We start from the raw sequence: 13,691 nt of genomic DNA, 5'->3' as shown, positions 1-13,691 counted from the left end.
CTCAGCCTTTCTTACGGTCCAACTTTCACAGCCATACATTGCAACAGGGAAAACCATAGCCTTGATTATACACACTTTTGTTGGCAGGGTGATGTCTCTGCTTTTTAGTACGCTGTCTAGATTTGCCATAGCTTTCCTCCCCAGGAGCAAGCATCTTTTAATTTCTTGGCTGCAGTCCCCATCTGTGTTGATCTTGGAGCCCAGGAAAATAAAATCTGTCACTACCTTCATTTCTTCCCCATCTATTTGCCAGGAATTGAGAGAGCTGGATGCCATGATCTTAGTTTTCTTAATGTTGAGTTTCAAGCCAACTTTTGCACTTTCTTCCTTCACCTGCATCAAGAGGCTGTTTAGTTTCTCTTCACTTTCTGCCATTAAAGTAGTATCATTTGCATATCTGAGGTTGTTGATATTTTTCCTGGCAATCTTAATTCCAAATTATGATTCATCTAGCCCTGCCTTTGTCATGATGTGCTCTACATATAAGTTAAATAGGCAGGGTGACTGTATACAGCCTTGCCAGACTCATTTCCCAATTTTGAACCAATCAGTGGTTCCCTGTCCAGTTCTCACTGTTGCTTCATGACCCGCATATAGGTTTCTCAAGAGACAAATAAGATGGTCTGGTACTCCTATCTCTTTAAAAACTTGCCACAATTTGTTGTGATCCACACAATCAAAGGCTTTAGCATAGTCAATGAAGCAGAAGTAGATGTTTTTCCTGGAACTCCCTAGCTTTCTCCATGATCCAGTGTATGTTGGCAATTTGGTCTCTAGTTCCTCTACCTCTTCAAAATCCTGCCTATACTTCTGGTAGTTTTCGATCCACATACTGCTGGAGCCTAGCTTGTAGGATTTTAAGCATAACCTTATTAGCAGGTGAAATGAGTGCAATGGTGCAATAGTTTGAACATTCTTTGGCATTGTCTTTCCTTGGAATTGGAATGTAAACTGACTTTTCCAATCCTGTGGCCACTGTTGAGTTTTCCAAATTTGCTGGCAGATTGAGTGTAACACTTTTATGGCATTATCTTTTAAGATTTTGAATAGCTCAGCTGGAATACTGTCACCTCCACTAGCTTTGTTGTTGCTCAGATTTCCTAAGGCCCATTTGACTTCACATTCTAGGATGTCTGGCTCGAGATCAGTGATCACGCTATCATGGTTATCAGGGATTTATTTATTTATTTATTTATTATTTAGATTTTTATACCGCCCTTCTCCCGAAGGACTCAGGGCGGTGTACAGCCAGATTAAAACAATACAATATACAATTTTAAAACAACAAATTAAAATAACATATTCTATAATGGCCAAGAAATTTAAAACCATCAAATTTGACCCAATAAAACAGAATACCCCGATTTAAAATTATTACAATTCAAAAAATTCAAAATTTAAAAGATTAGGAATTAAGCCAGTCCCGCTTGAATAAACAAGTACATTTTCAATTCACCGCGAAAGGTCCGAAGGTCAGGTAGTTGACGCAAACCAGGGGGAAGTGCGTTCCAGAGGGTAGGTGCTCCAGCCGGCATTGCTTGGCGGACAGCACCCTGAGAAGACCCTCTCTGTGTGAGCGTACGGGTCGGTGGGAGGCATAGGGTAACAGCAGGCGGTCCCGTAAGTACCCGGGCCCTAAGCCATGGATGTTAAGGTTGTTCTTGTATAGTTCTTCTGTGTAATTTTGCCACCTCTTCTTAATCTCTTCTGCCTCTGTTAGGTCCCTGCTATTTTGGTCCTTTATCATGCCCTTTGCATGAAATGTTCCCTTCATATCTCCAATTTTCTTGAAGAGATCTCTGGTCCTCCCTATTCTATTGTTTTCTTCTATTTCTTTGCACTGTTCATTTAAGAAGGCATTCTTATCTCTTCTAGCTATTCTCTGGAATTCTGCATTCAATTGGGTGTATCTTTCTCTTTCTCCCTTGCCTTTCGCTTCCCTTTTTTCCTCAGCTATTTGTAAAGTTCTCTCAGACAGCCATTTGCTTTCTTGCTTTTCTTTTTCTTTGGGATAGTTTTAGTTGCTACCTCTTGTACAAAATTGCGAACATCCGTCCATAGTTCTTCAGGTACTCTGTCTATCAGATCTAACTCCTTAAATCTATTTGTTACCTCTACTGTACATTCATCAGGGATATGATTTAGTTCATACCTGAGTGGCCTAGTGCTTTTCCCTACTTTCTTCAATTTAAGCCTAAATTTTGCAACGAGAAACGCATGATCTGATCCACAGTCAGCTCCTGGTCTTGTTTTTATGGACTGTATAGAGCTTCTCCATCTTTGGCTTCAGAGTACATTGTCAATCTGATTCCTATGTTGACCATCTGGTGATCTCCATGTGTAGAGTCATCTCTTGGGTTGTTGGAAAAGAATGTTTGCTATGACCATCATATTCTCTTGACAAAATTCTTTCAGCCTGTGCCTTGCTTCATTTTGTGCTCCAAGGCCAAACTTGCCTGTTATTCCGGTTATCTTTTGGCTTCCTACTTTAGCATTCCAATCCCCCATGATAAGGACATCATTTTTTGGTGTTAATTCTATAAGGTGCTATAGGGCTTCATAGAAACAGTCAAATTCATCCTCTTTAGCACCAGTGGTTGGGGTATAGACTTGGACTTCTTTGATATTGAATAGTTTGCCTTGGATTGGAACTAAGATCATTCTGTCGTTTTGCGGATTGTATCCCACTATTGCTTTTCCTACTCTTTTATTGACTATGAAGGCTACTCCATTTCTTCTGAGGGATTCTTGGCCGCAGTAGTATACCTGATGGTCATCTGAATTAAATTCACCCATTCCTGTCCATTTTAATTCGCTGATTCCTAAGATGTCGATATTCAGTCTTATCATCTTTCACCACATCCAGCTTGCATGTTTCACCACATCCAGCTTGCCTTGATTCATGGATCTTACATTCCAGGTTCCTATGGAGAGTAGATCTTTACAGCATCAGACTTTCCTTTCACCACCAGATACATCCACAGCTGAGCGTCCTTTCAGATTTGGCCCAGTCGCTTCGCTCTTTCTGGCACTACTAATACTAGCCCTCAACACCTTCTGACCTGAGGGGCTCATCTTCCAGCGTCATATCTTTTTTCCTTTTGGTACTCTCCATGGGGTTTTCATGGCAAAGATATTGGAGTGGGTTGCCATTTTCTTCTCCAGTGGATCACATTTGTCAGGAAGAAAACTAACAAAGTATTATTTAATAAAGGAAAACAACAAATGTATTTGGATGCAAATATTCCTAATAAAGTTTTGAAGGAAAAGAAATAGAACAGAAATTATAAGTCTGTTTTATAATATAAGTTCTATGTATTGGGAAGGATATTTGCATTTTAAACAGCTGTTGTCAGGAGTCCTATCATAAGTGAGTGCCCCTTAATAAATGGAGATCTAGTTATTGCTCATTCATGTATTCATACACTCATTCAGTTTCTATAACCACACATCTCAGTCATTGACTCTGATTTAGAAAAATATAATGCACTTGACCATGAGACAACCAATCTGATGTAGTTCTTAAAGTGCTGGGTTAGAAATGGAGAAATTATGAATTCTATACCTCCTTTGGCATGAAAACTCGCTGAGTGACTTGGGGCCAAGTTTTGACTTGGGACTCATTCTTAGTCCATTTCTGTTACAGGATGTTGTTGGAGGAAATAGAAGGTGACAGCATTATACCATGAATGATACAAGATAAAACTGGGATTTAAATCAAATAATTTCCCTGTGGCATATCATCCCCCCTTAGGCAAAATTGGTCCCATCTCTGTCAACCTTCCAGAAGTTCCTTAAAACCTGGTTGTATCAATAGGCCTTAAGATCTCAAGGAAATGGAGATCTGATGAGATGGCTCCATTATTTGTAATCTGATGTCTTCTCTTAGCCTTTTCATAATAATGTTAATTTTTGTTATTCCTAAATGTTTTTCAAAATTGTTTTTATGGGTTGCTTGTATGCCACATGCCACACAGAGTAATTTCCTCATGAAATAGGTGACCATATATTGCAAGGGCAATTAGTTCAATACATCACCATTTTGGATTAGAGATCCCTCCTTATGGATTTATCCAAAGCTAGATGAGTGTATATTTATGAAAATAGTCTTTTTTAACATCTGGAATTGGAAAAATGTTTTATGTTAGAATGTTGCAGAACATACAATTTATGATAAGGCTGTTAATATCAGTTCAGAAAGATCTGAATCAGAGTTTGGGATATTTGGGGGCCTAAATTGTTCTTATAAAGTTGATTCTAAAGTTTATTCAGTAGTAAAGAAGGAAACACAGAGGAGAATTCTGTAGGGAAATTAGATATCAGTTTGGAGACCATAGCCATAGTTTACTTATACTGTATTGACTTTCTATGGTAATTACATATTTTAAAGATACACACCCCAATGTTTTCCCTTGATTTTAATTTAAATCCACCATGTCCTCTTTGTCTATCATCCAGATTGTCCTACTAATTAAAAATAGGGGTTGTCTTTATCTCTGGCAGACAGTCTTCAAAACAGAAGAAAGCTGTTCAGACTGCTATTCGTAAAAACAAAGAAGCTAATGCAGTGCTAGTTCGGTTGAATAGCGAACTCCAGCAACAACTGAAAGTAAGAAATACTCATGCATCTCTTTTTGCACTTGTACATAAAGAAAATGTAAGCATTAGTATAAAATATAAATGTTGTTCTTGAAATAGAAAAATGGGTGGCTGAGAACTGGAGTGAAAAGGAACCTTCCATGAATTAAATAAATTTAAATATATTTATGGAAGTTATAAATGTGAATTCCCTACATCCTCATACCATTTTCTACATTGACAGAAACTACCCTCTCCCTTCATTTTTTTTTTTAATTTGAATTTATATCCCGCCCTTCTCCGAAGACTCAGGGCGGCTTACATTGTGTAAGGCAATAGTCTCATCCTATCTGTATATTTATATACAAAGTCAACTTATTGCCTCCCCAACAATCTGGGCCCTCATTTTACCTACCTTATAAAGGATGGAAGGCTGAGTCAACCTTGGGCCTGGTGGGACTCGAGCCTGCAGTAGTTGTAATTGCAGGCAGCTGTGTGTTAATAACAGGCTGCATTAGCCTGGTGAGCCACTTCCCAGCCCCTTCATACATTCATGTCCCTTTATGAATAAATGTTTATATGTAATCATATTAGCACTTAAAAAAATAAAACTTTGTAGACATGCGATGAGGAAATGTCCTTTTTGCAGTTGCAATCCCTTTATTCAAAATGTATTTGAAGTGGAAAATAAAACACTTCTTCTTTTTAGTTAACTAATCTTTTTGATGCAAAAGATACTTTGCTACAGTAATAATTTCGGTTTTGATATTTAATGTATCTTGAATATAAATAACCATCAGAATTTTTTCTTAACTGCAAATAAGTCAATTTCTAACAAATAAGACAGCAGAAGAACTCCTAAATTATAAATAAAATTGAAACAACTGTTTTCTGAAATATAATTTATTTACTGTCTATATCTAAGGAAAAATATGTGACATTATTAACGTTAATCTTCTTTCCAGTGGTACTTCTTATCAAGGGATTGACATGAGTTATTGATTTCATTTCTTTCATATTTTTTGACCAAGTTCAGTCAATTCAATGATGGTCCTTAAAACTCTTTATCAATGAATGCATTCCCCTGATCAGTATTACAGTAGAGTTCAAAATAGTATTAATAGATAGATGAAAAGTCCATGGTTTAGCTTTCAGAAACTTAAAGCATATTTTGGAAAAAAATATTTGTATCTTAATATACAGTATTGAAACTTCTTAAGGAATCACAATGTAAACTAAACTAAAAAAATCAGGGCAATGATGGTAGAGCATTCAAATTACCAAGCTATCCAACATTTGAGTGTCAGTTTATTTTGTTATTGCTATAGTTTATTGAAAGGACACATAGTGAAATTCAGAAACTGCAAAAGTAAAGTTCATAAGTCTGCATTTTAAAACAAAATTATTTTTTATATATGCATATTTCCAGCAAGTTGGTCTCTAATTATTTCATATCATTTGTGCTATCTAGGAAGTTCACAAGGAACGAATTGCACTGGAAACGCAATTGGAGCAACACCGACCTGTAACTGTGTTATGACATTATTTTTACACACAGTTTGTTCTATGAAACATGGCACTTTGTATAATACGTTGGCGTTTTTTTTCTAATGAGGCAGCTTCGTCTGGAAGAAATAGTTGCCAGATATCTTTACATTTCTTGTACTAGTTACCTTGTTGGCAAGAAGATGCACACCATCCAAATAACAGCCATAGTACTTAGACTATTTTCCCACTAATCTAGCCAACCCTTTATTTCCAAAGGACAGGAAGAAGGACATTTATATTGTGTATGTGTGTATCCCAAAAATTAATTTATATTTTGCTTAATACCGTCTCATACTTTTAACTATTATTTTCATATGCCTTCTATGAGCAGTTATAGCACATTGTATTTATCATGTATAATATCTTCCTAGTTTCCCCCTCCCCCTTGTTTTACAATCACTACCTTTTGTAGAAAGCACAAATCTTATTGTATTGATAAAATATATCCACACACTTCTTTCTACAACTTACCACTACATATCAATTCCTTGCCTATTTCTGAAAGCTGGCATACTGTCACTGTTCCCATATTTCTGCTGCAGTTTGAAGGAAGCAATGTACAGTGGCCTGCAACCATAGTTTAATACACTGTGTGCACAATTATTAGGCAAGTTGTATTTTGGGGAATTCATTTCCTTATTGAACAACTACAGTGCTCTCAATCAATCCAAAATGTTAAGAAATCTCAAACCTGAATATTTAAGAAAGTAAAAGTGAGGTTTTGGCTTTCTTAGAAGACTATCTATGTGCGAACAATTATTGGGCAACTATTAGTGTGCAGAATTATTATGCAACTAAATGAAAAATGAAAATTTGCCCATCTCACATGTTTGTTTGCATCTGTTAAGACTAATAAACAACTCAAAATGTACAAATAAATATTTATGACATTTCAAAAAAAATAATCAGTGACCAATATAGCCACCTTTCTTTTCAATAACAGTCATAAGCCTTCCATTCATGGAGTCTGTCAGTTTCTTGATCTGTTGACGATCAACTTTTTGTGCAACAACAACCACAGCCTTTCAGACACTGTTCAGAGTGGTGTATTGTTTTCCTTCACCATAAATCTCCCATTTAAGAAGGGCCCACAGGTTCTCAATAGGGCTTAGGTCAGGTGAAGAAGGAAGCCATGTCATTATTCTTTATCTTTAAGGCCTTTACTGACTAGCCACACAGTGGAGTACTTCGATGCATGCGATGGAGCATTGTCCTGCATAAAAATCATGGTCTTCTTGAAAAATGCAGACTTTTTCCTAGATCACTGCTTGAAGAAAGTATCTTCTAAAAACTGGCAGTAGGAAGTTGATTTTGAGTCTATCTTCAACCCGAAAAGATCCAACTACCTCATTTTTAATAATACCAGCCCATACCAGTACCCCAACTCCATCTTGCTAGCCTCTGAGTTGAAGTGGAGTTCTGTGTTACTGATCCAGCCACTGACCCATCCATCTTGTCTGTCAAGAGTCACTCTCATCTCATCAGTCCATAAAACCTTTGAAAAATATGTCTTCAAAAATTTCTTGGTCCAGTCTTGCCATTTCAACTTATGTGTCTTGTTCAGTGGTAGTTGGGTTTCAGCCTTCCTTACCTTGCCATGACTCTGAGCATGGAACACCTTGCACTTTTGGCCACTCCAGGTAGGTTGCAGTTCTGGAATATGACAGCACTGGAGGATAATGGATTCCTGGTAGCTTCACATTTGATTCTTCTCAAATCTTTGGCAGTTAATGTGTGTCTCTTTTTGTCAACACGTTTCTTGCAACCCTATTGGTTATTTGCAATACGTTTGATTGTTCTGTGATCACACCCCAATATCTTAGCAATTTCAAGAGTGCTGCATCCATCTGAAAGACTTACAATTTTTGACTTTTCAGAATCAGTTAAATCTCTTTTTTGGCCCATTTTGCCTGAAGAAAATAAGCTGCCTTATAATTATGCACACATATAGGGTGTTGATCTCCTTAGGCCACAACCTCCCTCATTACACAAATACACATAATCTGATATGATTATATCCACTAAGCATTCAAGTTTATACAGCTTGAGGTGGAAAATATGCATGAAAATGGTGATGTGGTCAAAATACTCACTTGCCTAATAATTGTGCACCCAGTATATAGTTCTAGTTCTTTAATGGATGGCATATTATCCCATACTATGAAGTTATTTATTCATAACTGTGTGCTAGGAAAATACTAAACATTCATGTTTGTTTTTTTTGTTTGTTTTTAAAGTTTTTATTTATTTTAACAGAAAAAATAACAATATCAGATTGATCAAAACAATTTACAACGTGCTGCATGGGTGTTAACATATCTTCTTGTGCATTCACATAATAAACATCTCTTTCATATATATGTCTTATATTATCTTTTCTAACATATCTTTCCATTTAACCAATGGTAAAATAAATCCCATATTTTATAGCATTGCTTGTCTTCTTGCTCTCTAATTTCAGATGTTAATTTACTCATCTCTGCACATTCCATCATTTTTCTAATTATTTCGTCTTGCAAAAGTAACTTCTCATTTTTCCAATTATTAGCAAACACAATCCTGGCTGCTGTAATAATATTCACAATCAAATATTTAATGTGTCTAGTGTATATCTCAGGAATAATTCCCAACAGAAAGACTTCTGGCTTAAAGTCAATATGTTTTTTAATCAATTTTTCCAACCACATGTGTATTTTAGTCCAGTATCTTTTCGCTTCAACGCACGTCCACCACACTAGACATTCATGTTGATTAGTTAGTTAAGTCAGCCCAGTAGAATTGGTACTAGTTCATTACATCAGTTCCAATTATAAATTGTGCACTTTGCTACTTAAATTTCATGAAATTATTTACAAAAATAGCAACATTGAAAGATTTAGTGTAGTGCTTTTGCTTACAAAAAATATTAACTTATTACTCACAGATTATAATATTCATTATTTAAAGGTTAACGTGTAAAGGTTAACATGTTTTAACATTTAAAGCAGAGCAGCTTTGTGTCTAGAGTTGTTTGTGTTTAATTATTGAAGTTATTAACAGTTCACAAGTCATTTCCCCTCCTTTGGGATTAATATTTTATTAATATGTTGCTTCTGTTGTTACATATTAATTCCACTTAGTGTTCTGATCCCCCCAAAATTCCCTTGTGCCAAATATGAAACATGGTACATGTTGTACTTGTGACACATTGTTTGGCTTGCATTAAAATATATAGTACTCCTTTATTTGCATGCTGAGATTATCATGTCCATAGAGAAAGTGATCCTTTAGGGAATGGGGCAGCTAGAACAGCTTTTTTTAATATTCTGCATTTACATTTTTCTTGCAAATCATTGTCCATTACTGAAAACATCCTCATGACTTAGAACCCTTGTAAAGGAGATTAACCAATTCACAGGAACAGTGTAAGAACCAGCTTCTCACCCCCCTTCCAAGAAAGTATGAACTTTGAGAAATTTGTATTTCAAAAGGAATCTTTTATTGAAAGGGATGAAAGCAAGTCAAAACTCAAAGCAGGCTCTGGAGTCCCTCAGGGCATACAGTTTAGGATAAAGGAAATTAGGTACCCCTGCCCACCTTCCGATGTAGATTCCAGCCACTCCACAGGTGTGAATACAAATTGCATCAGCCTCTCTGAGAAACAGATACTAAGAGTTTCTCGGGCATTTTACAATCCCCCCCCCCACTTTTCCAAGGTGTGAGATTTCTTCAGGGATTCCTGGCGCCAGGCAACAGTTATAAATCAGGATAAAGTTTATACAAAGAGGATCAGGCAAGAAATTGGATACTTAGAAAAAGAACTAAATGTGACACTCCAAATCCCCCCACTTCTTTCACAAAGAATGGCAGATGCACGGATCTGGCAAATAGATATGTAACTAATAGTGACCATACTATCTTATTAAAACTTTAGTATTCAAGCAGCAGGCCACAGTGCATCAGTTCTTTGGGTTGAGAAGGACAACAGGATAAGGTTGTCTTTGCTTACAAAAAGCAGCTATCTGGTTACTATTAAAATGCATGTGGGATTACATGGTCTGTGGATCGGAAACAGACTGGTTCATTTTATAGCCCATATTATTCAGTTTTAGAGTCCAAGTCTTATTAACTTGTAAACCCAGCATAGAATCCAACATCACAAAATCCTACCCATTTCCATTAAACCAATTAGGATTTGCTTTGTCTTGTTTTCATACAGTGAAAATTTTAATTGTGTTCTTGGCCCCAATCACATTTGTAACATATGCTTTTATTTAATCCTGTAGAAAATGCCATTCTCTCAAGTGGTGGTGACAGACTGCCCTGCATAAACACAAATATGAAACCATTTCTTTGAACACAAAATACACTTGGTTTAAAATTAAGTGTACACACAAAAACTCAGTCTAGGTTAACAGATCCTCTGGCTGAGCTTTAGATTATACTCAGATTGTAAAACTGGTTCATCACTTTATTTTGATGATTAATATATTCAAGAAGCATATAAGGAACTTTATTAGGAGTGCACTATATAAATCTTAAACAATGAGCAATTTTATGCAAACTTTTACATAAGAGTACGATACAAATGTCATCAGTTTAAATATACTTCAAGTGCACACAAAACAGAATGTCTTGATTGGTATTTATACAATGTTGTTTGAAATAGTAATCTGGATATATTATATATAATACAGAGCTGTTTAAAATACTCATTTCAAGGAACAATTTCAATTTTATCAAAACCTTGTGTGCAAAAATAATTAGACTAAATATATATGTTCTGTTTTTTTATATAGATATATACTTTATTGAACTTTTTTACATTAAAAGCATAGAAAAAAAGGAAAAAGAAAAGATTATATCACTTAACAGCTATTTGTGGTGTTTTTCTTCTAACAATAATCCGTGCAATAATTACAAACATTAAATTGTATATATTTGTGTTCTTATTTTATCTATTGATTATACTAAGTAACTAAATATTCCTGTCTATCTCCTTTCCATCCATCCATACCACCGTTCCCATATACCATAAAATACTGATATCTCTTTATCTTTCAAACTCAGAGTTAGTTTGTCCATTTCTGCGCAATTCATGATCTTTTGTATAATAAGTCTCTCTGGGGGCACACGTGGCTGTTTCCAACATTGAGTGAAGGCCATCCTAGCAGCAGTTAATATATGTAGTATTAAATATTTTATACTCTTCACGTATTTTTTTAAAAAAATCCCCAATAAAAAGAGTTCCGGTTCTAGATCCAATTGTTCATTCGTGATTTCTTGTAGCCACTTTTTAATTTTTAACCAATATTTACGGGATTCGGGGCAGGACCACCACATATGGTAATATGTTCCCTCTTTATTTTTACATTTCCAGCATATTGGAGACATTTTGGGATACATTTTCGCTAGTCTCTAAGGGGGTAGGTGCCACCTGTAGAACATTTTATATGCATTTTCTTTGTATGCTGCTGATTTTGTTAGTTTATAATTTCCGTTCCATATTTTCTCCCAATCTGATAAATTTATATTATGTCCAATATTTTGACCCCATGCAATCATACATCCTTTCACTACTTCTTCTTCCAATTCTACTTCTAGCAAATATTTATAAATTTGGGTAATATTTTTTTTGTCTGGCCCTAGTAAAATTTTATCTAATTGTTGTAGTTTAAGATATATTCCATATTCTTTTATATCTTGTTTGTATCGATTTTGTAACTGAAGATAGGCCCATCAGTCAACCCGTAGTCCTTGTTCTTGGAGGTCCTGTAGTGTTTTTAATTTTCCATGAATATCTAATAGATCTTTGTATTTTAGCATTTTATTCAAATATAAATTATTTGGGTAAATCATCGCTTCCATTGTGGATAGCCAAATTGGGATTTTTATACAGTGTTTCTTTTTAACTTTAATCCAATTGTTTATTAGGGAATCTCTAATCAAATGTCTGTGAAAATACTGTTGTTTCGTATGGTCTGTTTCCCACAGGAAGGCATGCCATCCTCTCCATAGGTCGTGGCCTTCTATAACTAGTGTTCTTTTATTCTTTAAATTGATCCAATCTTTTAACCAAACTAGTGTTGCTGCACTATAATATAGTTCACAATTTGGTAATCCAAATCCTCCTCTGCTCTTCATATCTTGTAGATATTTCATTTTTATTCTAGGTTTTTTCCCTTGCCAAATAAATTTTCCAATTGTTTTATTAAGGTCGTTAAAAAACGTCTTTTCTAATTTGACTGGAACAGTCTGAAACAAATATAGGAATTTTGGTAGTATAGACATCTTTACGGCTGCTATTCTTCCTAATAGTGACAGCTGCATCTTCAGCCACAATTCTAAATCTTTTTTTGTTTCTTGTAATAATTTGTTGTAATTATTCTCCTTTTATCACTTTGCAATGCGCTATCAACCATATCCCTTTGATTTTTCTTGTTGTTTGAAATCCAAGTGATCTTTCCAGTTCTATTATTTGTGGTTCTGTTAAATTTTTCGGTAGAAGTTTCGTTTTCTGTCTATTAATTTTCAGTCCTGCTACAGTTCCATATCTTTCTAATTCCTTAATTAGTGCTTGTCCTCTCTCTAGTGGTTCTTCAATAATAAAAGCCAAATCATCTGCAAATGCTTGCAGTTTATATTCTTCACTTCTGATTTTCAATCCTTTTATTTCTGGATTTTGTCTAATTCATTCTAATAATACTTCTAATGAAAGTATAAAGAGCAGAGGGGATAGGGGGCAGCCTTGTCAAACTCCTTTCTCTATATTTAAAGTTTGGGTATTTTCTCCATTATAATTTTTGCTTTTTGTATCGAATATATTGCTGTTATGATATTCTCAAATTTGGTGCCAAAGTTCATATCATACACTTGTTGAATCATAAATTGCCAATTGAGATTGTCAAATGCTTTTTGGGCGTCCAAGAAAACAAGGCTACTTGTTTCTCCGGGTGAGCTTCATAGTATTCTAAACTATCCATTATTATTCTTAAATTGTTTCTAATTTGTCGGTCTGGGAGGAATCCATTTTGGTCTGAGTGTATATAATCATTCAAAATTTTCTTTAGTCTGTTGACGATAATAGTTGCAAATATTTTATAATCTACATTTAACAGAAAGATTGGTCTATAATTTTGTATCAGCCTAGGATCCGTATCCTCCTTCGGGATTAGCGAAATTAGTGTTTCCCTCCACGTATATGGCATTTTAGCTGACATTAATACCTCATTAAATAAATCAACCATTATTGGTCCTATTTGTTCTTCTATTGTCTTATAGAATTCTGCTGAAAAACCATCAGGGCCTGGTGTTTTATTACTTTTCTGGGATCTAATTGCTTAATTTAATTCCATCGTAGTTATATCCTTAGTCAGCATTTCTTTCAATTCATCTTTTATTTCTCGAGTTCTTTTTTCCCTTAGATAGTTCCTAATCTGATCCTCATCTATTTTTTCTTTCTTATAGAGATCTTCAAAATATTTATGTGCAATCTCTTTTTTCTTTTCTATTGTATATTGGCTTTCTCCATTTTCATCTTGTAATTGGTAGATGGTTCTTTTCTCTCTCTCTTTTTTGAGTTTATA

General features: G+C 35.1%; 1 protein-coding gene across 1 annotated transcript in view; it reads left to right on the top strand.

Moving 5' to 3' along the window:
* The window catches only part of REPS2 (RALBP1 associated Eps domain containing 2), a 201,226-nt gene extending 192,894 nt beyond the window's left edge, over window positions 1-8,332 (top strand). Inside the window, exons 21-22 of the mRNA XM_058186758.1 lie at window positions 4,504-4,609; window positions 6,050-8,332. Of these exons, the coding sequence (XP_058042741.1) occupies window positions 4,504-4,609; window positions 6,050-6,118 (175 nt within the window). The 3' untranslated portion in view covers window positions 6,119-8,332. The remainder of the gene's footprint in view (window positions 1-4,503; window positions 4,610-6,049) is intronic.
* Window positions 8,333-13,691: the final 5,359 nt, after the last annotated feature.

This window comes from Ahaetulla prasina, chromosome 5 (assembly GCF_028640845.1).
Source record: "Ahaetulla prasina isolate Xishuangbanna chromosome 5, ASM2864084v1, whole genome shotgun sequence".
In the NCBI taxonomy this organism is placed as follows: domain Eukaryota; kingdom Metazoa; phylum Chordata; class Lepidosauria; order Squamata; family Colubridae; genus Ahaetulla; species Ahaetulla prasina.
The sequence above is the reverse complement of the archived record's forward strand: the minus strand, read 5'-3'. Positions and strand labels throughout refer to the sequence as shown.